This window comes from Nematostella vectensis, chromosome 6 (genome assembly GCF_932526225.1).
Source record: "Nematostella vectensis chromosome 6, jaNemVect1.1, whole genome shotgun sequence".
Lineage (NCBI taxonomy): Eukaryota > Metazoa > Cnidaria > Anthozoa > Actiniaria > Edwardsiidae > Nematostella > Nematostella vectensis.
Genome location: NC_064039.1, coordinates 14,152,719 through 14,178,465, shown reverse-complemented (window position 1 = coordinate 14,178,465; position 25,747 = coordinate 14,152,719). Strand labels below are relative to the sequence as shown.

General features: G+C 39.4%; 3 protein-coding genes across 3 annotated transcripts; all 3 read left to right on the top strand.

The window, feature by feature from the left end:
- The first annotated feature begins 761 nt into the window (after positions 1 to 761).
- Positions 762 to 3,955, top strand: LOC125556786. Its single transcript, XM_048729283.1, has 4 exons — positions 762 to 1,171; positions 1,835 to 1,877; positions 2,902 to 3,008; positions 3,261 to 3,955. Exons 1-4 carry the CDS (start codon positions 809 to 811, stop codon positions 3,627 to 3,629), a joined length of 882 nt encoding a protein of 293 aa, XP_048585240.1. The 5' UTR covers positions 762 to 808; the 3' UTR covers positions 3,630 to 3,955.
- Positions 3,956 to 9,110: 5,155 nt separating this feature from the next.
- On the top strand, positions 9,111 to 12,628 carry LOC116614309. The gene is made up of 4 exons (XM_048729282.1): positions 9,111 to 9,541; positions 10,562 to 10,604; positions 11,547 to 11,653; positions 11,905 to 12,628. The coding sequence occupies exons 1-4, from the start codon at positions 9,179 to 9,181 to the stop codon at positions 12,271 to 12,273; spliced, it is 882 nt and encodes a 293-aa protein (XP_048585239.1). The 5' UTR covers positions 9,111 to 9,178; the 3' UTR covers positions 12,274 to 12,628.
- A 1,847-nt stretch (positions 12,629 to 14,475) lies between these two features.
- On the top strand, positions 14,476 to 23,495 carry LOC5506714 (branched-chain-amino-acid aminotransferase). The gene is made up of 13 exons (XM_001627377.3): positions 14,476 to 14,604; positions 15,156 to 15,188; positions 16,091 to 16,291; positions 16,517 to 16,627; positions 17,412 to 17,531; positions 17,905 to 18,068; positions 18,403 to 18,490; positions 18,609 to 18,663; positions 18,803 to 18,888; positions 19,690 to 19,758; positions 21,329 to 21,400; positions 22,203 to 22,274; positions 22,889 to 23,495. Exons 1-13 carry the CDS (start codon positions 14,506 to 14,508, stop codon positions 22,934 to 22,936), a joined length of 1,218 nt encoding a protein of 405 aa, XP_001627427.2. The 5' UTR covers positions 14,476 to 14,505; the 3' UTR covers positions 22,937 to 23,495.
- The last annotated feature ends 2,252 nt before the right edge of the window (positions 23,496 to 25,747 follow it).

Genomic DNA, 25,747 nt, shown 5'->3' with positions numbered 1-25,747 from the left:
TTCAATCTGAAATAGCAAAAAAACTATCACCTGTCTGTCACTGTGTCCTATGCTTCTCCGTGGTGTGTAGAGAGGCACACGTTCGGGGGTGGTCATATTTTTATCAGATAACTCACCCCCTTCCCCCCCGAATCCATTTATAGAATCCAGATAGCTGACAAAAGAAGATGCCTTTCAATAGATATCGGGATGCTCCCCGATTTCTTAAGACTGTAAACATATAAATATTTTATTGATAAATATTGTGAAGAGAAACCTTTTGGTGAAATAAATGATAGGTGTAATCATAAAATGCCTCGACTAAATGAGCCCTTCCTCATAACAAGGTAAATAAAACGTTGGTGCCCTTAATCTTAGACAACTGTGGCAATGCATACAATAGTTAAATACAACATGGGCTTGTAATTATTCAGAATTGATTATTATGGCAATAGTCAGCAACCATTCTCATTGTGACTGTTTTTGTTCGGTGTTTAAGAAAGAAAAATAAGATCCAATTAAGAGCCTAAACAGTGCGATTCGTGAACATTCACCCTAATTTATTAGAACCTATTTCACCCTATCCTCGTAAGAAAAGTAATTGTACCTGTGAACTTTTAACCTTCAAAATCACACAATAAAAGATAGAAGAAGAAAAACTAGTTTGCATGTTTGCTTCAGTGTTTTGGTTCACATTTATTATTGATGTAAAATGTAGCGCAAATAACATAACAATGCACCTGAAAGGTATTATAAATAATTGATTAGAGTAACGATGAAAAATATATTTCATCGTCAGTTCTGGGGACTGTCATAACTTCCCAGAAGTATGGCAAGAGAACTAATTCTCGGCGTTTACCTTTTCACAATAATCGCCAAAATGGTTGCATTGATTCGTAGCTGTGAGGCCACACCCAACAGTAGAGGAAATACGTTTGTACCCCATTTTCAGAGTCGCCTCACCTTGTCATTAAGCCAAAACAGAACGATGCTGAAACAATGGAGCAAAGGTGACGACGGTTGTATCTACGCTTGTTTGAGAATGCCTTGGTGTATTTCTGTTAACGTTAACGTAACTGCTCTAAAATCCGGCATCAAAGAAGGATCGGTTTGTGAGCTTTTTGATATTACCTTCGATACTGAGTGGGCCTCGTTGGAAAAAGATGCTAATTTTACACACTACAGTGTAAAGGTAGGTTTAGTACTCGAAAAGTTCTTTTAGGAATTTGGGATTTGGAAAGAAATGGTTCTTATCTAAAAGACGATCAAAAATTGTGAAATTGTGGATATTGTTTATACTATTACTTGTTGATGACAAGACAAAAAAAAATACTTCTAATAAATGTTTGGTGCATTGCAGACATGTACTGCAGTTAAATACAACCTGTGCTTATATGTTGTGTTCAGCATTGACTAAAGTCAGCAAACATTCTTAAACTAGTCACTAGTGTTATTGTTCAGTGTATAAAAACAAATAAGACCCAAATAAAAGCCGAAACAGCCTGATTTGTCAAAAGGAAACCCAATTTACAAGAACCTATTCAGCCTGATTATGAAAATCGTTGTTTTTTATAAGCGGGCGTGTTTAGTACAGAAAAATGCAGATAGCCTCTATTTCCTATTCTATTTAAATGACTGGCGAATAAAAAGGAGATTCCGTGAACTCAATAACCACCCTCATCTTCGTCATTTATTTATTCATTCACACACTCATTTTCACCCTGTACTTATTATGATGTTACTTTTACAAGAAAAAAACAATTGAAAAAAACAATTGAAGGCTTGTAGAACTTTGGTGTAGTTTCATAATTCGAGCTACCCTTTGAAAAATAATTTGTCCTTTACCTATTACCAGATTTCTGGAGCTACTTCCTGTGAAGCCTGCAAACCTCGCAACCGTGAGTAAAGAAGGAACCTAGGCTCTAGAGCCAGCCTCTTCCACCAGGCATACTTACCGGGTTTCCTGGAGGTTTTAGAAAATTTCAAGAAATATTGGGGGAGGGGTGGGGGGTAGGGGTGCACAGATACATAAAGAAAACATTACGGGGGCACATTTTGAAACAGAGGGGGTGGCACGTGCCCATGTTGCCCCATCCCTTCTACGGCCCTGGTGTGACATCAATAGAAAGCTAATCTTAGACCCAGCATCGCCTCACAGATCATCTCCGAGAACGACGGTGCTCTTTATGACTCACTCATGATCAAACAAATCTGTCATCTTTTGTACAGTATGGTTTTAATGCTGTACAGTTAGTCAAAACAGCGACTGAAGTAAGCCTTTCGTACCTTCACTCGAATGATTCAGCACTTCGATTTTGTTTGTTTTCGCCAAAGCACGCGCATGCGCATACGTTATTCAGCACTGGCTCCGAGAACAGGAAACCCAGTAGCGGATCTAGAGGGGGGGGGGTTAAACCCTCCCCCTTGGGCTGACTTATTTTATTGTTTTGATTGTGCCTGTTCATTCCAAAATCGTTACAAAGATAAAATAATGCCGAAACATTTTTGGGTCAGCCCCCCCCCCCCCCCTGGCAAAAAGCTAGATCCGCCCCTGAAACCTAGGGATCTTAGCTCATCTCAGTTTATATTTTCTGCGTATCAAAATTAAATTATGGTGTATGCTCGCAGATCCAGAGCCCGCATTTGATCTTTTTCCTCAAACCCAATCACTTACCAACCTCGTCCCCAGGGTCTTCTGGGTAATTTTCAATATGGCGTCTAGTTGAAAATTACCCAGAAGACCCTAGGCACGCACGAGGTTGATCACTTACACCACAAAAACTAGCCACGCCTTATGTACACTGGCAAAAAAAACTCACACATTCATGACGTCTCGGCCTTACACTTTGACTAAAATTTCTCACAAATGCGTGTGCATCACGTTTTTTTCTTCTCTTGTTAACATCTCATCTCTTTTAACAGGGCATCTCAATGTCTCCGTCATTTCCGAGTGCTATGATGATCCGGCCAAAACATCAAGAACCGGAAATTCTCGGATTTTTGTTGATGGCAAAGATTACTCCCTAAATGTATGTATAAACTTATAGTCTAGTCAGTCTGATATTTGACCTCCAACAAATAATGAATTGGTCATTTCCGATAAAGAAAGCTCACTTTGGGGCTCTTGTTTCTGTTATTGTGTTGTAATTTTTTTTTCGGCCGTTGAGGCTTGCGCCATAAGCTATTAGAATCTAAGATGGCCGACAAAAGAAAATCTTTCATCAGGCATCATAATTGCATAAAAAGGGAATTTTATAATGTTACCAACACTTTTTCCATAGAAAAGAGGGCATAACATCGTGGCGTTTTCAACCAACGGTTCATTCATAAGTCGAGCTGCTTTTGACTCGCACCCGTCGTCCTTGACAGCTCCGATAGAAATGGCTGCCTACATCGAAAGTTTGCCTAGCAACACCGTGATCATGATTGCCGTGAAAGACACAGCTGGATCCACCGGCGCGGCAGCGCACCAGGCGATCCAGAGTATCGGAGGTGTCAGCCCTCTGTGGCCGGAAGACAGGGCCTCGTGGTGGATGGTTGGTCACAAAGGGGGTCCTCGCCCGTGGGTGTCGCAGGGCGGGGCTGATAGGTACAAGGGCCCCTCTAAGGGACAGGTTATGGTACCCCTGGAAGAAGGTTGTGCACCATAACTTAAATCACACAGACCAAGATTTAGGTAGAACGAGTATATAGCACGAGAGCACGAGTATTGTTAAGATAATGCAAGGAGTGTTACAAGACGTTTTGCAATTCGCTTTCATCTTGAGTGGACATATGTTCTGTTTGTCTTTGTAAGACACTTTACACTTTATTCTTTAAGTCAAGTATTTGCCTCCACTATCGTTTGTAGCCCTCCCACTTTGACTATCTCTTGCACGTCTTAACCAAGGATGTGTTTAATTTTAATTTCGTGGTCGAAAAGTTATTTTCTTCTCTCATTTTAGAAAACTATTTGAACATTAAACTCTTTTTCTTTTCTTTGTTATCAAAATTCACTTGCCACTCTTACCCTCTCGTTGAGACGTCGGCAATTTTACTATCAATCTAAAGATACATGGCGCGATACGTGTCGCCTGCATGTGTCCTAGTTAAGCCACCCAGAGAGACATGGTAGCTTGCGCCAAATCTTGTAGCCGCGGCAAAGAAATGTTGTAGGACGTCGCGCTCTACAAAATTTGCCGTTGCACTACTACATGTTATGGTAGTGGCTAAACTAGGAAACATTTAGGGAATATGTCGCACGCTACATGTCGCCTAGTTTAACCAGGCCTTTAGAGTTATATATAAACTAGCAAGAGAGCATAAGATAAGAGAGGGACACTTTGGTATTACCCGCGCGCCATTTTGATTCCGAATCTGGCTATTTTTAGTAACCACCACCCCACCACTGCGCGTGAGCATTTTTACTCACCCTACCCCCGCGCTTTGGCATTTACATCTTGTTGTTTGCCGCTGTTTTGTGACTTGAAACCGAAAAAAAAAAACACCTTATTTGCACAAGTACCATCGAAAATTTCATTCTAGCATCAAGGATACAGGTAGTTGCGGTTTATTAAGGGGATGTAGTACTTCGAGGATTGCAAGATTTCTAAATGACTTTTTCATACGAAAAAGCCTCTATAAGGATTTACGTATTTCTCGCTGGTGTATGCAAGTAAAGCAAATAAAAAATACAAGAGCCCTTGCCGAAAACATTATTTTCGGTTTCCGTCATTTCGGCTATTTCCGCCTTTTTGTTCGCCTTGACCTATCAGTATTTCCTAGTTTACTGTTCCACGCACGAGCACCTATACAGGTACAGGGAAATGCTTATTCTTGGCGTGTTTTGCCGGCAGAGGGAAGTATCTGAGTAACTGAGTAACCGTAGGAACTGAGGTGGCCAGTTGTCTCCTGGAATAGAGTTAGCAACATTAACGAACTTCTTTAACACTTTTTATACCCGAATAAATCTAATAGATTTGACGTATTTCTCGCTGATAAGCTTAATACACCATAAATGTGAAAAATACTAGAATACTTGCTAATAAAAATGTTTTCTAAAAAGTATTTTATTACTTAGGACTGTGGTTTCTGCCATTTAGGTGGTTTCCGCCGTTTTGTTCGTCGCGACTTATTAGTATTTCCTAGTTATTGTTCTAGGCACGTTTACGAGCCGTCACACCTATACCGGGAAATATTTATGATCCAAACTATCGTGTTACCATTATTGCCTTATTAGAAGGGCCTTCTTTTTCTTTTTTTCTTAGGTGCTTAGCGTGCCGAGTATCTGCTAAGTATGGGGGACCACATTTCCCCCTTACTTTTCACAATATCCACTATTTCTACCAAATCCACCATTTGCCAAATAGCCCTATGCCTTGGCCGTGGTACTTGCAGTGTAGAATATCTGCCATGTACGGTGGACCACCCCTCCCCCTTACTTTTCACCATATCCACCATTTCCACCATTTGCCACATAGCCCTATGCCTTGGCCATGGTACTTGCAGTGTTGACTGTCTGCTATGTATGGTGGACCACCCCTTCTTCTTACTTTTCACCATATTCACCATTTCTGCCATATCCACCATTTGCCACATAGTCCTATCCCTTGGCCGTGGTACTTGCAGTGTTGACTGTCTGCTATATGTATGGTGGACCACCCCTCCCTCTTACTTGTCATAACTGTTGCCATAGTTTTGTCCTTAGCCCAGATACTTACAGTAGTGCTAGAAAAACTGTAATGTATTGATTTATAGGACCATCCCTTCCGGCCCCTGAATGCCACATCCTACTGCATTATATTACCATTTGCCACTAGCGCTTGACAAACGGCCCTTCCAAATGACAAATGGCCAATGTGAGACAGTGTTGGAAAGTATTGCCACCGACAGCACAAGTGTTTCGCACACATGGCGCGTTGCATAACAAAGGGGTTTCGTTTTGTAATAATATTATCGCGAGTTGAATAGGAACAAATTTTGCCGTGCTCCCTTGAACGAAACGCGAAGTTGCGTAGTTTATGTCGCCAAAATAGGAGGGTTGAAAGCCTAACAAACTTACTGGATTACGTGGAAAAACTATTAGTGGGGGCCTATTACACGAGTCAGGGTCGATGATGTGTAGGTTCATTACCTACATACCTCCCCATGGTGCTCACGAGCGTAAATAATTTTAAGCCGAACCAAAACAGCAAATAACAGAATATTTTGAGGAATTTAGCCCGAAAAAAACATGAAAGAAAACTTGTCAATCATCGAATTTCCGATATGATTTGCAGTCTGCAAGTTTGGTCTGCAGTGTGCAGGTGTCGCACACCGGGACACGTGAGGCTCGAGATTAGAATTATCTACTGCCTGCTTTAGACTCACACAGCTTACTTCAAGACGTAATGTGTTCTGGACACTCATAAATGGACTCGAGGTATTTACCTTGATTGCTTAAAGTCCATATAACCTTTCAGAGTTGATAGACTTTGTCATTTCTTTATATTTTCATCTTCCAAATGGTATGTGGTTCGTATGGACCCCATAAAACACGCATTCGCGCGAATAACTCAAATCTGTAATATTAAGGTATTTTGGTCAACCTTCGGAAAAAAGGCCGTGAACTGAAAGGCCTGGGTCCAGTCATTTGTGACGTAGATCGAGATGTCAACCAAATTACATGAGTAATGGCATTTCTGTTTGCCCTGTGTTTTATTTGGGAAGATTTTCGGCTGTTATTTCAGTAAGGTAAATAGGCTAGTTAAATCACCTCTTGTACTTTCGACATTAGCGTAAGATACCACACGAGCAAAATTGACCAGTACACGAATTTTCGGTGTCTATAACGGATGAATCTAGGAGAAACATGCAAAGAGGAGAAGTACCAATAGATCAGCAACTAGATAGGATAATCCACCGTAAAATTGCTTAGAATTGAGAGGTCATGGAGTCAATTATTGATACGAGTTGCTGTGGCACAAGCTACGTTATAATGCAAGGGGAGGTTGTTTTTTTATATATTACAATCACACCATTTGCATATTGCCAAGGGGTATTTGAAGAGAATAACTGGTACTTGCCTCGCCACACTTTCAAGAACACAAATTTGGTTGAATTAGGTATGAATAGTGTATTTAAACTGACTAATCGATGAATGAAGTCACTCAGTTTTAAATGACCATAAGTTTTATACAGCACGGTGAAACTTAACCTTGAATTTATTAACTGACTATATAAATCCCTAAAATGCCTGGATCCATCCCTGAAAAACACATGAGCGCTCAACCGGTTCCCGTGTTCATGTCTTCTTAGTTATTGCTTAAGAACGTTGTGTGGTTACAACTTTTACCGTCATCTTTATATCTTTACCTGGTAGTCAAATGATTATTTAACTTCAGGGAACAAATCTGCAAAATTTAGCAGATATGTTTTAGTCTTTGAATTGTTTTTGCATTGTGCGCGCGTGCTGCATTCGCAATCAAGAATGGCGACATTCTCACGGGCGCGCGCTGTTTTTGAAACCTACAGCAAAATGCATTGCAATAGAAAACAATTCGCCAATATTTTGTGGTATTGCCGTCTCTGAATTTTAACGGGTATAAGGAAAATACGTTGTTGACATCAAAACTTGGAACTATTCACTCGATTCAATCTCCTTTCGCGCGGCCAGGAAAATTTTCAAAGATCTGTAGAAAATTCCAATTTCAATAAAATTCAATTCCCTTTTCAGAATTTGAAAGTTTATCTATGCTTTGTTTTGGCTAGATTGATATAAGTGAAAGATTTTAAGAACATTAATCAATTTTTAAGTGGAAGTAGTTGGGAACAATTGATGGAAATCGTCTCCTACAAATCGCTTTGTCGATGAATCTACTTTACATTGGAAACTTGACCGGCTACCCTGAGATGAATTTTATTTTCTTACTATAAAATATCTTGATCTCTCTTATTGAATGTCATCCTTTTAACCATGTCGATTTCAATAAAATAGGTGTAACTTAAATTGAGCAAGATCCATCAGAATATCGAGCAGTAAGTCATGTAAGTGTAAAATATGTAGTAAGTACTTACTTAAATCTATGAAAATTATTTTGGTACTTTGGTCCTTCCTTTAGATAAGTTTTATTATTTCCCTAAAATACCTTGATCCCTCATTGAATGTCATTTTATTTTTATGGAACATTTTCAATAAAATTTAGAGATTTGTAATATTTTTGTAGTGTTGTTGATCTTGAAAATATCTTTATGCTCTATAAATTTCATTCAAGTCTGGATATTCTATAGCCCTCTCATTTGAATAAAAAAATACATTTCAATAAAATTATATTGTTAATACAATAGGACTCACTTTGGGTGTTAAAATAAATTTACCCTAAGTGATAGCACATTGAGGGCAGTGAACCAAAGAAATGTTTAAGAAATAACAAACAAGTGGCAGATCTCAGGTATCCCAGTCAACCCTGCGTGCAGGGTCTAGTTTAGATTCTTATTTGAAGCTCAAAAATCGACAAGGATACCCAGTGACTACAGCCTTAAAAGGAACTTTCTCCTACAAAGCCATTTAAGGAATCCATTTATAGAATCCAGATAGCTGACAAAAGAAGATGCTTTTCAATAGATATCGGGATGTTCCCCGATTTCTTAAGACTGTAAACATTTTTTATTGATAAATATTGTGAAGAGAAACCTTTTGGTGAAATAAGTGATAGGTGTAATCATAAAATGCCTTGACTAAATGAGCCCTTCCTCATAACAAGGTAAAAAAAACGTTGGTGCCCTTAATCTTAGACAACTGTGGCAATGCATACAATAGTTAAATACAACATGGGCTTGTAAGTATTCAGAATTGATTATTATGGTTAAAGTCAGCAAACACTCTCACTGTGACTGTTTTTGTTCGGTGGTTAAGAAAGAAAAATAAGATCCAATTAAGAGCCTAAACAATGCGATTCGTGAAAATCCACCCTAATTTATAAGAACCTATTTCACCCTATCCTCGTAAGAAAAGTACTTGTACCTGTGAACTTTTAAGCTTCAAAATCACACAACAAAAGATAGAAGAAGAAAAACTAGTTTGCATGCTTACTTCAGTGTTTTGGTTCACATTTATTATTGATGTAAAATGTAGCGCAAATAACATAATGCACCTGAAAGGTATTATAAATAATTTATTAGAGTAACGGTGAAAAATATCTTTTATCGTCAATTCTGGGGAGTGTCATAACTTCCCAGAAGCATGGCAAGAGAGCTAATTCTCGGCGTTTACCTTTTCACAATAATCGCCAAAATGGTTGCATTGATTCGTAGCTGTGAGGCCACACCCAACAGTAGAGGAAATACGTTTGTACCCCATTTTCAGAGTCGCCTCACCTTGTCATTAAGCCAAAACAGAACGATGCTGAAACAATGGAGCAAAGGTGACGACAGTTGTATCTACGCTTGTTTGAGAATGCCTTGGTGTATTTCTGTTAACGTTAACGTAACTGCTCTAAAATCCGGCATCAAAGAAGGATCGGTTTGTGAGCTTTTTGATATTACCTTCGATACTGAGTGGGCCTCGTTGGAAAAAGATGCTAATTTTACACACTACAGTGTAAAGGTAGGTTTAGTACTCGAAAAGTTCTTTTAGGAATTTGGGATTTGGAAAGAAATGGTTCTTATTTAAAAGACGATCAAAAATTGTGAAATTGTGGATATTGTTTATACTATTACTTGTTGATGACAAGACAAAAAAAAAATACTTCTAATAAATGTTTGGTGCATTGCAGACATGTACTGCAGTTAAATACAACCTGTGCTTATATGTTGTGTTCAGCATTGACTAAAGTCAGCAAACATTCTTAAACTAGTCACTAGTGTTATTGTTCAGTGTATGGGAGCTTAGGTGGCGCAGTTGGCAGAGCATCGCTCTGTAGTGCCTGTGCCTCTCACCACTGGGTTCTGGGTTCGATTCCCGGTTCCGACGTGAGTAGAGTTAGTTGGTCTTGCCTTTGCTCCGAGGGTTTTTCTCCGGGTTCTCCGGTTTTCATCCCTCCACAAAACCAACAATTTCGATCTTAGCTGTGATCCGTGGTCAGACATGAGTTGTATGGCGGCTGCCTGAGGCGCCTTCCTATATGCCTTCAACTCGACCACGTCTGAATCTGCGCTCTCGTAATTCAGCTTCCCAGCTGCAATGAAAGTGATTAGCTACTCCAATTTATTTTATTTTATGAAAAAAAAAAGAACCAAATAAAAGCCGAAACAGCCTGATTTGTCAAAAGGAATCCAATTTACAAGAACCTATTCAGCCTGATTTTGAAAATCGTTGTTTTTTTTATAAGCGGTCGTGTTTACTGTAGCCTAACATTACTGTTGTCCTAAATGAGTACAGAAAAATGCAGATAGCCTCTATTTCCTATTCTATTTAAATGACTGGCGAATAAAAAGGAGATTCCGTGAACTCAATAACCACCCTCATCTTCTTCATTTATTTATTCATTCACACACTCATTTTCACCCTGTACTTATTATGATGTTACTCTTAGAAAAAAAACAATTGAAGGCTTGTAGAACTTTGGTGTAGTTTCATAATTCGAGCTACCCTTTGAAAAATAATTTGTCCTTTACCTATTACCAGATTTCTGGAGCTACTCCCTGTGAAGCCTGCGAACCTCGCAACCGTGAGTAAAGAAGGAACCTAGGCTCTACAGCCAGCCTCTTCCACCAGGCATACTTACCGGGTTTCCTGAAGGTTTTACAAAAATTTCAAGAAATATTGGGGGAGGGGTGGGGGGGTAGGGGTGCACAGATACATAAAGAAAACATTACGGGGGCACATTTTGGAACAGAGGGGGTGGCACGTCCCACCCCTTCTACGGCCCTGGTGTGACATCAATAAAAAGCTAATCTTAGACCCAGCATCGCCTCACAGATCATCTCCGAGAACGACCGTGCTGAAAAACGCAAGACTAGTTCCAGTACCACGCGGCTAAACCAGCCTTTTCGTTTTGAAATGGCGGCTTTTTACCGGCGAACTGTCAAATTTTGGCGAATGCTAAGAAAACTAGCGCAAACTTAAGGCTATAATTTTCTTTATGACTCACTCATGATCAAACAAATCTGTCATCTTTTGTACAGTATGGTTTTAATGCTGTACAGTTAGTCAAAACAGCGACTGGAGTATGCCTTTCGTACCTTCACTCGAATGATTCAGAACTACGATTGTGTTTGTTTTCGCCAAAGCACGCGCATGCGCATACGTTATTCAGCACTGGCTCCGAGAACATGAAACCCAGTAGCGGATCTACAGGGAGGGGGGGGGGGGGGGGGGGGCTAGATCCGCCCCTGAAACCTAGGGATCTTAGCTCATCTCAGTTTATATTTTCTGCGTATCAAAACTAAATTATGATGTATGATCGCAGATACAGAGCCCGCAGTTGATCTTTTTCATCAAATCAATCACTTACACCACAAAAACTAGCCACGCCTTTTGTACACTGGTAAAAAAAATCACACATTTATGACGCCTCGGCCTTACACTTTGACTAAAATTTCTAAAATTTTACAAATGCGTGTGCATCACTTTTTTTTTTTCGCTTGTGATATCTCATCTCTTATAACAGGGCATCTCAATGTCTCCGTCATTTCCGAGGGCTATGATGATCCGGCTAAAAATTCAAACAATGGACTTGCCCGGATTTTTGTTGATGGCAAAGATTACTCCCTAAATGTATGTATAAACTTATAGTCTAGTCAGTCTGATGTCTGACCTCCAACAAATAATGAATTGGTCATTTCCGATAAAGAAAGCTCACTTTGGGGCTCTTGTTTCTGTTATTGTGTTGTATTTTTTTTTCGGCCGTTGAGGCTTGCGCCATAAGCGATTAGAATCTAAGATGGCCGACAAAAGAAAATCTTTCATCAGGCATCATAATTGCATAAAAAGGGAATTTTATAATGTTACCAACACTTTTTCCATAGAAAAGAGGGCATAACATCGTGGCGTTTTCAACCAACGGTTCATTCATAAGTCGAGCTGCTTTTGACTCGCACCCGTCGTCCTCGACAGCTCCGATAGAAATGGCTGCCTACATCGAAAGTTTGCCTAGCAACACCGTGATCATTATTGCCGTGAAAGACACAGCTGGATCCACCGGCGCTGCAGCGCACCAGGCGATCCAGAGTATCGGAGGTGTCAGCCCTCTGTGGCCGGAATACAGGGCCTCGTGGTGGATGGTTGGTCACAAAGGGGGACCTCGCACGTGGGTGTCGCAGGGCGGGGCTGATAGGTACAAGGGCCCCTCTAAGGGACAGGTTATGGTACCCCTGGAAGAAGGTTGTGCACCATAACTTAAATCACACAGACCGAGCTTTAGGTAGAACGAGTATATAGCACGAGAGCACGAGTATTGTTAAGATAATGCAAGGAGTGTTACAAGACGTTTTCCAATTCGCTTTCATCTTGAGTGGACATATGTTCTGTTTGTCTTTGTAAGACACTTTACACTTTATTCTTTAAGTCAAGTATTTGCCTCCACTATCGTTTGTAGCCCTCCCACTTTGACTATCTCTTGCAGGTCTTAACCAAGGATGTGTTTAATTTTAATTTCGTGGCCGAAAAGTTATTTTCTTCTCTCATTTTAGAAAACTATTTGAACATTAAACTCTTTTTCTTTTCTTTGTTATCAAAATTCACTTGCCACTCTTACCCTCTCGTTGAGACGTCGGCAATTTTACTATCAATCTAAAGATGCATGGCGCGATACGTGTCGCCTGCATGTGTCCTTGTTAAGCCACCCAGAGAGACATGGTAACTTGCGCCAAATCTTGTAGCCGCGACAAAGAAATGTTGTAGGATGTCGCGCTCTACGAAATTTGCCGTTGCACTACTACATGTTATGGTAGTGGCTAAACTAGGAAACATTTAGAAAATATGTCGAACGCTACATGTCGCCTAGTTTAACCAGTTATTTTTACTTTATTCCAAGCCCTTACCCAGGATCTTTGGTGGGGGGGGGGAAATCCGAAAAGTGGACCTTATTTTTTCGGGGAAGCGGAGGGGGGGGGGGGGGGGGGAGGAGTTCTCTAGTTTTGTCTACAAGAGCTTTGGCCGTTGTGGGGATGGGGTGCGTTCGCACCCCCCTGCACCCCACTGGGTACAGGCCTGCATTGATATACGCAAACAAGTCTGGTGATTTTTTCCACATCCTCATTCTTTTGATTGACTGATGCTAGCTATTTAATAATTAATGTATACAAATCCCTTCTCCTCTTGAATTGTTTTACATTGGTTAACTGTTTAGAGTTGGATTGTACCGCATTGATTGTCGTCTGGTCTTAGCGTATCACCAGCGTACAGTTAGACGTGCTCTGTATTTTAGACTTCTTCTTATACAGTGTGTGTCGTAAGTCTTGGAAAAAATATCCATTCATTATTCCTGTTTTGGTTGTTATGCTTAATTCTTTCATTACTATTACGCCCTGAGACGCCTGTAAAATATAGGCCCAACTCCAAAACGTAAAAAATGCAAACTAAACATCACCAGACCTGGATACTCATGAACTTCTACAAGGCATAGACGACCTTCAAAAGCGCATCCAAGCAATGTAATAGAATTGACTCTATTGTCAAATATCAACCTTGATTTCCGACCAATTCGTAAACAAATGCTTAAACTCAGAAACATTTCTTACCAAAAAAGACACAATATTCCGAGCTACAAATAGAGACAAGCAAACACAGATCAAGTCACCAATAGATACCTTTATTGCGCTCCGTCAGGTCCCATTTTACAGCAATCAGTCACAATAATCAATGCCAGAACCTCCATTAGAAGCGAGTCACCATGTTTAGCCCATTTTGCATGCCTGCACTGCATCATGGGAGTCTTGGAAACACCTTGACAGACAGGCGGGCAATCTCCTCCCCCAGAATCATAACAGTTTTTTTGCCCCGAAGCCAAACAAAACATTTCCAGGTCCAAGAAACCCAGAATAAGCCTGAAAACAATTTTTGAATAAGGTTGGGTAGCAAGGATGGCCCACATTGGAGAGTATGAGGCCATTCACTAGAAAATTTTTCTTGTGGAAATGTTGTTTGCGAAATAATATTCACCTATTAATCATTGCTCAATAATTATTTTAAAGAAAGAAGAAAAAATAAATATTTTCTTTGCACGGGGTTTCTCGCTTTGCTAGCCTCCGAGGGATTTCTCGATATTAACTTAGGCACAGCCACTATCAAAGTCATTCTTTGACTTCATTTCTCTGTATGAAAAATATAGTGTAAGAAATGTCAACCCAGGCAAATATTTGAATATACCCAGCGGCGTAGCCAGGATTTTTAACAGGAGGGGGCCCAAAAGAAACTTTTAATGCAGTTTCTCCTGTATTTTAGATAATGTCTCATAAATTTACTGTATTTTTTGGCTGCTAGAGGGGGGGGGGGGGGCTAGGCCACTCATTATTTACGCCCCTGATTATAGCGAAGAATTGAAAGAGTGAAAGTATATTCTGCCCCCACCCTCCCCTCCCTGCTGTCTAGCCTTGTAGCCAGGCCTGTGGCAAAATCGAAAATTCAAAATGGCTGCTCGAGTAGGACTTTTACCGACGATTGGAAAATTGCAATCTTCCTTCCTGTACAGGGCATGGCCCAAGCATTCCATTAATGCAAAGCAACTAGTAAGTAGTTATTTTTGGGGTTGGCTAATATGTTGTACAGTTGCAATAATAAGCTCTATTTTTAAGTTAAGATGTGATGTGGTTTCCTCACCTTTCTTGACCGGCAAAGTAAAAATAATTTCCCAATCACAACAGCTTAATTTTAATGATAGCTCTCCTTTAAATTTCCAACAAACAAGAAATATAATACCGATTCCTTTTTCATGACAAAGCGTTCAGATTACTCCCCTTAGCTTACACGAAAAATGAAAACTGTAATGAAAACTAGGAGCTAGGACCAATAGAATGAAAACTGCAATGAAAACTAGGAGCTAGGGCCAATAAAAACTGTAATGAAAACTAGGAGGACCAATAGGGCCGTGATTCGTTCATCTTTTGCCGAGTCTTTACTAAAGATGCATTTATAAAGAGCAAAAGAGCTTTCATGTCTGAAAGCTGTATTTATTTTGCAATAAAATGAATTTAACAATACTTTTTTCAAGAATTATTTGATCATTATTCTTAATATAATGATAAAGACTCATCATTACAAATTTTAATATAAATTTCAGGCCCGGCAACTGTCTTCCTATCATGATATCAAGGTAAATTAATTTTGTACAGCACTAGCCAGTCCCGGATCAAGCTTTTTGCTTGGAGGGGGACTTTCACTTAATGGCAAGGGGGTGGGGAGGGGGACTTTCACTTAATGGCAAGGGGGTGGGGGGGGGGGGGGGAGAAAAATACAAAAATGTTAAATATATTAAATTCCTATCCTCAAAATCATTGATACAAACAGACAATTATCTGGGAACACAATCATTTACCTTACCCTGGTAAATTGATTCTGACATATTTTGCTTGGTATAAATTATATCTTATGCATGGTATTTTTTATGTCCTGGGGCTCGTTTCTCGAAACACCCGAGAATTCTCGGGCCCGAAAACGATGTATTTCTTAAATTTGAAAAGCTGGCTAATCCTATAAAATTTATGGTATCTAAATGTGTTGAAATATCATGAAACATCGTATTTTACCACAAGGATTCATGTGAAGAATGATTCTCTTTATAGATTTTGACTTTTCCCGAACTTCTTGGGCCCGAAATTCACATGGCTTAAACATTAAGAAAGTTCTCGGGACCTCACAGTCACCCGAGACTTTTCGGGTGACTTTTTGGCTTCAGCAAAACTTCGAAAATAGCCCTATTGAGTGTAATCATTTGGAATACAAACCAAGAGGAAGTTCAAACTGGTTCTTCAAAAGGAAAAAATGCGAAATTTTTAGCAAAAATGCAAAATAAAGTTTTCTGGCCCAAGAATTCTCGGGTGCTTCGAGAAACGGGCGCCAGTTGTTATTAGGTGTTTTTCTTCTTGTTGTTGGAATAGATATTTGTTATAATTATTGTTATAATTATTTTGTTATAATTATTGTTATAATTATTTTGTTATAATTATTGTTATAATTATTTTGTTATAATTATTGTTATAATTATTTTATTTGCAGTCTAGTAACTTGCTTATTGAGAAAACAAACAAACCTAAGCCCAAACCAGACCCCAACACGTTAGTATTTGGAAAAGAGTTTACAGACCATGCCCTCATCGTGAAGTGGTCAGACGAAGATGGTTGGGACAACCCACAGATTATACCATATGGGAACTTGTCACTTCCACCAGCAGCCTCGGCCCTACACTACGGCCTTGAGGTATATCAGATCTATACAGCCCCAGGGGGGACTCAGACGTTAGCATAATGGGATGGGAGTGGGGTATTATTTTATTTAATTTTCTTTCAATTGAATGGTTAATATATGGATGGTCTTCCTTGCTAGAGCACTGTTCACTTACTGCTTTGGCCCACTGTAGTGTCCTAAATCCAAGTCTGGTACCTTTTTATTTTTTTTATTCTTTGTGTGTGTTTCTGTCCTCAGTGTTTTGAGGGTATGAAGGCATACAGGGGTGATGATGGCAAGATTAGGATGTTCCGTCCACTGATGAACATGAAGAGAATGAACAATTCTGCCGCTCGGGCTTGTCTACCAGTGAGTATAGCATGTGATAGTGCTTGTCCACAGTGAATATAGCTTTACACTCATTTTTAAATGTATGTCAAGGCTCTTGACGTCCCTGTGTCCCAGAGTAGCATTTTCTGGTCTAATATATGAATGCTTATGACATCCATGATGTACTTGCCTTGTCAAAATGACTTTTTCGAATGACAGAAAATTACTCAACCGTGACAACAACAACAAATTGAAGAGACACTGCTTGCATGTTTGGCTAAGAGAGAAGTTTATTTGCCTCTACAAAAATTATACATGAATAACTAAAATTTGACAAGTAAAGCTTCTCTGCCACTGGGTGGGTGGGAGGGAAAGAAAAGAGTAAAATACTAATGGTGATAGATGTGTTTACAACGATTACTAAGGCGAACTGAACTCACTACCTCGTGCTTTAGAATATAATAGCTATGAACTATTTACACACACCCCTATATGGAAGCTAAGTCAATCACAGAGCTGTCACGGTTAGGCAATTAGCACCTTTAAGCCAGAACTGCTCAAAGGATGGGAAAATTGGAAACACGGAATTCAGCATACATTTGAAAATAGGTGTAATGAGCATCAGGTAATGTAATGCCATTGTTACTACATTATATTTACTTTATGCTTTATTCTATGAATTATCATTTGATTGATGGAGGCTACAAACTAAATCAATAAATATACAGTAAAACATTTGGTCCTTCACACTACCTCAGTATTTGGCCTGCTTCTTGTGTATTGTATGTTTGTAACATTTGGATTCATGGCTATGCATCTACAGACGTTCAACAGTGGGGAGATGGTCGAATGCATCCGTAAGTTAATCCATCTGGAGAGAGAATGGGTACCACATTCCAACACTTGTTCTTTATACATCAGGCCAACCATGATCGGGACACAGGTATGTATTTTAAATACTATGATTGAATACATAGCTTTCAGCTGTAAAATGCATATACTTTAAGAACAAAACCCTAGCTATTGAAATGTTGATTAAGTAGTTAATAAAGCAAACAGCATACCAAGATTTCCATACCATTTTTCTGTGATTTTTAAGGGACTGGGCAAGATGATTGTAATATTGAAATTGTGTATTGAGTATTGTTACATCAAGGTTCTACATGCACCCAGCTGGGTCACAGGGGTGTCCGCTTGATGTCACAACTCTAACAGTAATGGATAGCCTTTTTTGACAGGGTATTCTTCTCCAGATTGTATTTTTCTCTCTTTTATGCCCAAAGCATAATAACCAAGATTTTTCCTTATCAATTCAGGCATCCCTTGGGGTAAACAAGGCTAACAGTGCCATGCTGTTCGTAATACTCTCTCCTGTTGGGCCATACTTCAGGACAGGTACCTTCAACCCTGTGGCTCTGCTTGCCGACCCCCATTATGTGCGGGCGTGGCCTGGTGGCGTAGGTGACTGCAAAATGGGCGGGTAAGATGGTAATAGATATTCCAGTTTAAATTTGTCTGTTCTACAGAGACACTAAGAAAGCATAAATACAGGAAAAGCCTGCAAACTGTTCACAAATAAGTAAGATTACAAAGTATTCACAAGTTATAGGATTGTGTTATTCTATGCTCTATGTGTTTCTAGCTGGTAGGTACATAGAATTTTGTATCAAACTGAGGCTTCTCCTTGTGTTTATGTGAACTTAGTCTTATTAGACCTTAGCTGTGCGATTTCAAATTGCCCTACATGTTCACTGAAAGCATCATGTACTGGCAGGCTTATGGCCTCAAACAATCACATTCTTTTTTTTTTGCAGAAATTATGCCCCCACAATCTTGGCTCAACAGAATGCTGAACGGCAAGGTCTTCAGCAGGTCCTATGGCTCTTTGGAGAGGACCATCAGGTATGATCTGTTTGAAAAATAAAAAATGAGCTTGTGATTTCAATAAGTGAGCAGTATCTTAATCCTTGCACATCACATAATAAATGCTAAAGTTGTCTTTTTGTTGAATTACATACAGATAACAGAAGTCGGCACAATGAACATGTTCATGTTTTGGATAAATGAAAATGGAGGTATGTACAGCACAGTTATTTCTACTTTACACTGGAATTAATTTTTTTTCTCAATTTTTAAACTGGCTGGTCGTAATTGCTGTTCAAGTATATGAGCTACATTTCTTCATCTTTGGTAAAATTATTGTTTTCTTTACAGAGAAAGAGCTTGTCACCCCACCCCTAAATGGTCTGATTCTCCCAGGTGTGACTAGAGACTCGTTACTAGCCCTGGCTAAACGATGGGTAAGGTGCTATAGACTCATTTATACTAGCCCTGGCTAAACGATGGGTAAGGTACTATAGACTCATTTATACTAGCCCTGGCTAAACGATGGGTAAGGTACTATAGACTCATTTATACTAGCCCTGGCTAAACGATGGGTAAGGTGCTATAGACTCATTTATACTAGCCCTGGCTAAACGATGGGTAAGGTGCTATAGACTCATTACTAGCCCTGGCTAAACGATGGGTAAGGTACTATAGACTCATTTATACTAGCCCTGGCTAAACGATGGGTAAGGTACTATAGACTCATTACTAGCCCTGGCTAAACGATGGGTAAGGTACTATAGACTCATTTATACTAGCCCTGGCTAAACGATGGGTAAGGTGCTATAGACTCATTACTAGCCCTGGCTAAACGATGGGTAAGGTACTATAGACTCATTACTAGCCCTGGCTAAACGATGGGTAAGGTACTATAGACTCATTACTAGCCCTGGCTAAACGATGGGTAAGGTACTATAGACTCGTTACTAGCCCTGGCTAAACGATGGGTAAGGAACTATAGACTCATTACTAGCCCTGGCTAAACGATGGGTAAGGTACTATAGACTCATTACTAGCCCTGGCTAAACGATGGGTAAGGAACTATAGACTCATTTATACTAGCCCTGGCTACTGTATGTGATAAGCACAGACTCATCATCTTTGTTATATTGTGTTCTGGTAGATCATCCGAATAATACACTTGAAGAAATTGTGCAGTCACATTAATTGTACTGTGTTTCATCATTTTTCTGAATGTTTTTTTTATTCTTCAGGGTGAATTCAAGGTGACAGAGAGGACGTTTAATATGCAGGACGTTCTGATGGCTACAGAAGAGAACAGGGTAAACATACCTTAAGCAATTGCATTTGCGCTTGGTAATCAACTCCAATTTAATTGCAATGTAATAAGCAAAACATTATAGTCAGAGACAGATAAAGAAAAGTAAGACATTATTTCTACAGTAGCAAAACTAGTTAGAGTAGTTTACAGTGCAAACGTCCGTATCCTCAATTGACCAGGAAAGTTGGAGTTTTTATATGCTGCTATTGAATTCTGTATCAAATTCCATTGTTTTCTGCCAAGTCCATGTTGCCATCATCGTTGCATAAGGCCCCTATTGCCAGGCCTGTGAAGCTACAGAAGAGAACAGGGCAGAGAACAGGGAAGCGGGGAAAAATGAAATTTTAGAATTTAGTTAGGATTTTAACACATTGACCCCTCAACCGGCCTGTACCGGCTTTGGGAAGTACCCACAACCCAAAAAATTCATAAATGCAAACTAAACACAACAAGATGAAGATACCCAGGCATCAGTCTAAGGGATAAATGGTCTTGAAGATATGCATCCAACCAAGGTGTTGGCAACTACTCTTAAGCCAAAAAATAGCACAGGTTCTTTGACAAATTTCAAATCGAACAAGGAAAGAAAAGCAGAATCACCCCTTTCAATAAAACGCTCAAAATACAACACAAGGGAGAGAGATCAGTAAACACAGCTCAAGACACAAATAGATACCTTTATTCTGATCCTCCAGGTTCATTTCCATAGCCTCAAAACACAATGTCCACTCCTTGAAGGCTTGTAAAACCACGAAGATGCCTTTACGGATTGAAAAGCATTCTGGGAGATCCAGGGAAAAATTCACGAGGGGAGGGCCAGTCAACACTCCTCTCCCCAAAGTCAGATGGTTTTTTACCATCAGATGGTTTTTTACCATTTTCTTTTCACCCCGAAGCCAAACAAATCAATTCCAGGTCATACAGACCCAGAAAAGCAGTGTAAACAATTTTGGAATCAATTTGGTTTCAGAAAAGACAGCATTTACGAGAGCTGTGGTGATTCATTAGAAAATTATTTTTTCATCCAGGCAAAGCCAAACAAGAAAAAATCATCATGAATCCACCTTTGCTTGCAAATATCCATAAGCAAAGCACTCAATTATCTCCCAAAAGACTTTATGATGTCCTGAGACACTCTCCTAATATGCTCATAGCTGTATTTTTGATGAAAAATACAAGCAACCATCAACTTGTGCTGGCTTCAGCACAACGACGAGGGATTAAAAGTGGGGACCGCAAAGCACTGTTGGAAAGCTTGGATACCGCTGACTAGGTGCAGCTGTGTTTGACTTTGACGGGCTGTATAAAACTCAAAATAGGGGGGAGGTATCTGTTTTCAGTCTGTTTTTTGTAAATTCAGCTCAAAAAGAGTCAATGGGCGAGGGGGTGAGTTTTTTGGTTATTTTTATTCTCAGGTATATCTCCTAGTTCACACGCTTCTTTTTATTTGAGTGCGCCATCTAGTCAAGTGGAATGGATCTGTCACTCCTTGCCCCTCCCTCTTTAGCTAGAGGTGAGTGTTATTGAATCACTGTACAGTAACATGCAATTTGTGATGTTTTTATTTACAGATGCTTGAAATGTTTGGGTCTGGCACAGCGTGTGTTGTTTGCCCTATCAACAGAATATTCTATCAAGGAAAAGTAAGACACATAATAGAATAGAATACTTTATGTAAATATTGAGGGTTTTTTTATATTGCTATCGAAAGTAAAAATATAACTTAGTACATATCATGGAAAGGTTTGCCGGTTTGATTCTTAATGAATTCGACTCTGACAAATTTTCGTCTTAAGACTTCTTCTTGGCAGATGGTGATGGTGATGGTGATGGTGATGGTGATGGTGATGGTGATGGTGATGGTGATGGTGATGGTGATGGTGATGGTGATGGTGATGGTGATGGTGATGGTGATGGTGATGGTGATGGTGATGGTGATGGTGATGGTGATGGTGATGGTGATGGTGATGGTGATGGTGATGGTGATGGTGGGTGGTGGTGGTGGTGATACTGATGGTGGAATACAAAACACTAAAAACTGGAATTCGACTCCCAAATATTTGTCTTTTATAAGACTTCTTCAGGGCAGATGGTGGAGATACAGTAGTAGGGATTGTTGCGGATGTTTTAATGATTGCGATCAGTGGGATTTTCCCTGAAATAAATAAGATCATTGTACTTTACTTGCCTAAGGCAGTATCCTGTGTTCCATACAAGGAATTTCTCAATGCAAAAAGACATTGTCATTATTTTTTTTTCGGCGATTTTGATTTGCTGTTTGCTTTTCAGTAAGAACTAAAAATTGTATTGTTGAGGGATAAAAAAACAGCGTGGTCGTTGAATATGACTTCAACGACAACGATTGATATATTATAGTTATCGTACTCATAAAATATTTATATGCAGACATAAAACATTGTTAATGCTGTGTTAATGCTTTTGTAGAATATCATGATTCCAACAATGGAAAACCTGAATGTGACAAAGAGGGTCTATGATGAGCTCACAGGCATCCAGGTGATCTGTAGAAACATTCGTAGATTATCGTACTGTCTGCTGTCCTGAACATCTTATCCTCGAATAACCGACTTACTCAGTCAAGTGTGGCACTTCTCACTTACTCAATTTAGTGGTGCATTCAGGATTTTTCACCATGTTCTTTCAAGCCCGTAATTGTCTTCTCCTGAGGACAAGCAACGTTTGTTTGAAAAGGGTGATTTCATTAAACCCATGACACCACCCTTGAATCCGCTTCTGTAATTAGACATGGCATAGTGTTCTACTAGGTTTGACTCTCGGGTCGCACACTTTCCTCGAATACCTCTCCCTTTCTATTTCCAATTCTTCCCACTGCTGTTATTACGATAATTTAGGTTCACGAAATAACGCAGAATTCTTTTGCTCACTGATCAGACTGAAAGTATTCAATCTAGTGTTTGTGCACTAGCTTTTCTCGCCCTATTCCTATTATATTAATAATATTGTTTTTACTCCTTCATTGTTTAGTCCAAGAAGATTTCTGTTGTTTTTGTATTTTTTATGTTGCTGATTTTGTTATGGTATTGTGACTTGTTGATCCTCTGTTGCGGTTGTTTACCAACTCTTGCTATTACACTGTCGTTATTCCCCAGTACGGACGGCAGGAGGGACCAAAAGACTGGATCGTCATGGTCGACTAGCGCCTTCGTAACCCTAGGCACGCCAGGAAAAAGAAAATATTAGCGTGGATCAAGCATATTCATAAGCCGAGCTTCATCTTTATATAATAGAGGGCTCTATGCTTGGAACCCTGTAGAACTGTGCGGATGTAAACAACAACAAATACTTTGTTTTAAGTTGAAACGTCGTATTATCTATGGGCCGTATTCAATGCAAATACATGCAAATGAATCAAGTCGATTGTTTTATCTTCATTTGCATGTATTTGCATTGAATACGGCTCATATGGATTATACGACGTTTGAACTTGAAAGAACAACAAACAAACTAAACAAGAACAAATGAAAAACCCTCTAAGATGCATCGACTTCGAACTTGCTAACTGCTCCTCTCTCCTCGATCCCCTCCCCCCTCCCTCCCATCTCGCCCCCCCCCCCCCTCCCTCCTATCCCGATCAAGTTCGGTGTCGGTGAATCCCCAAATCCCAACACTTTGACTAGAAGCTCAGATGTTGTCGTTAGCGTCTATACAAATCAACCAGATTTTATAATGGTTGTTATTAATAAATGTTAAAAATGATTCGTTGTGAACGGTATTTTTATTCATTATCATATATGTTATAAGCTAAGAAATGAAAGTGTGCCCCACCAATCACGGAAAAACGAAAGAACTAGAAAAATACAGAACCACATCATTGACAATCTTTAGGAAATTGGGGGAACCGGGGATAGGAAGGCAAAAAGAAGCTGCAATTCAAGCATTTTTGTTTTGGCGAGAGATGGCAATCACAAACGCGCCATTTTTTAGCTTTCCACAGAAACCCCAAAAGTATTTATACACCTATTTCAAAAAAGTTTGACGATAAGAGAATGGAAAATGGAACAAAGTTTGGCCAATAATAATGTTTCCTTGTATTTAAAATTTGTTCATTCATTACAAGGACCTCGCTACAAACTTAATTTAGCCTCACTGGATGTCATTAACAGATACAAGGCTTGTTTTCCTTAACAAGTGGTGTTTGGCATTCATCATTTTCTTATAGTCAACCTTAATTGAAATAGGTGTATCTCACGGCCAAAAGCAATATTGACGTCCAGAACTTCGTGGTATTCAAACAAATCACAATGAGTGTTCAGGCGAAAAAAGAATGATTTGCAATGTTCACAGGGTATCACTATTTGATGACTTGTTTGCTTCCACAAGACCTGGCCGATGAAGCGACGATTCATGCATCTTCGATGAATGCAGAGTGCAAGCTCGCATGGATTTTAACAAGAGACCATGAATTCCTTGACTGTTTTGTAGTAAATCCGCTGATTCTCCACAAGATCAAGGTACTTGTCATTGAGAGCATCTCTTCTCTGCTTCTCGCTCAGTTTCCTCTTGTCTACCTGATAATACCTGAGCCATAATAACGGTCATCATCAATAACGTCACTACCACCACAACGATGATCATAATCATTACCACCACACAACCATAACCATCAATATAATCACCACCACAACCATCATCACCACCATTACCATCACAACTACTATCATTATTAATAAAATCACTACCACCACAACCATAATCATCTTCATCACTATCACCACAACCATCATCATCTTCATCACTATCACCACAACCATCATCATCATCATCATCATCACTATTACCACAACCATCATCATCTTCATCACTATTACCACAACCATCATCATCATCATCTTCATCACTATCACCACAACCATCATTATCATCATCACTATCACCACAATCATAATCATCTTCATCACTATCACCACAACCATCATCATCATCATCTTCATCACTATCACCACAACCATCATCATCATCATCTTCATCACTATCACCACAACCATCATCATCATCACTATCACCACTACCATCGTCATCATCATCTTCATCACTATCACCACAACCATCATCATCATCACTATCACCACTACCATCATCATCATCATCATCATCATCATCATCATCACTATCACCACAACCATCATCATCACTATCACCACAACCATCATCATCATCACTATCACCACTACCATCATCATCATCATCATCATCACTATCACCACAACCATCATCATTATCATCATCATAATCTTGATTTTAAACACTCCGAACATGGGGCTCCCAATATAGACAATCTTTAGGGCTGTGTAATGTCTCAAGATAGCAAAAAGGGTATTTCATGAAAGGACCATATACATATGAGTTTTTTTCTTCGACTCTCAAGGAGGGGGTATTAAACGCATGGGAAAAATCATTTTACTGAGCTCCCATACTCCTTGGGTCACGTAGGATCTGACACATTATGGGTTGCTTACTTTATGCTTAACGTGGACGTTTTAATTTATTTTCGTCTAGTGAACTGAAGAAGACTAAAGAAGGATGGATGGATAGATAGTTTATTTCAAATTGCATGGCAGCTTAAAAACACTGAATTGCGCAATTTACATCGAGTAAAATAGAAAAAAAAGGAATAAAAATATAACTATATATATGTATATTACAGGTAATAGACTAAAATGCGACTATTTTAAGAGGAAAGCTATATACTATAAAATGAGCGAATATGATATGTTCAGTTAGGATTATACTTTAAATTTAGTGGTGCAACTGGATGCCATGGCCGGGATGAAAGATCGCCTAAAACGTTCGGTCTAAGACTATAACTGTACTGGTTCTTAGGTGGTAGGATGTTAGCTAGCTTATGGTTAGTGCAGGTGGAAATAGACGAGAACAGATTAAGACAGAGTTCGCCCCGTCTGTCCTTCAAAGACTGTAAGCCATAGCTGGCAAGGCAGTCCTGGTAGTCA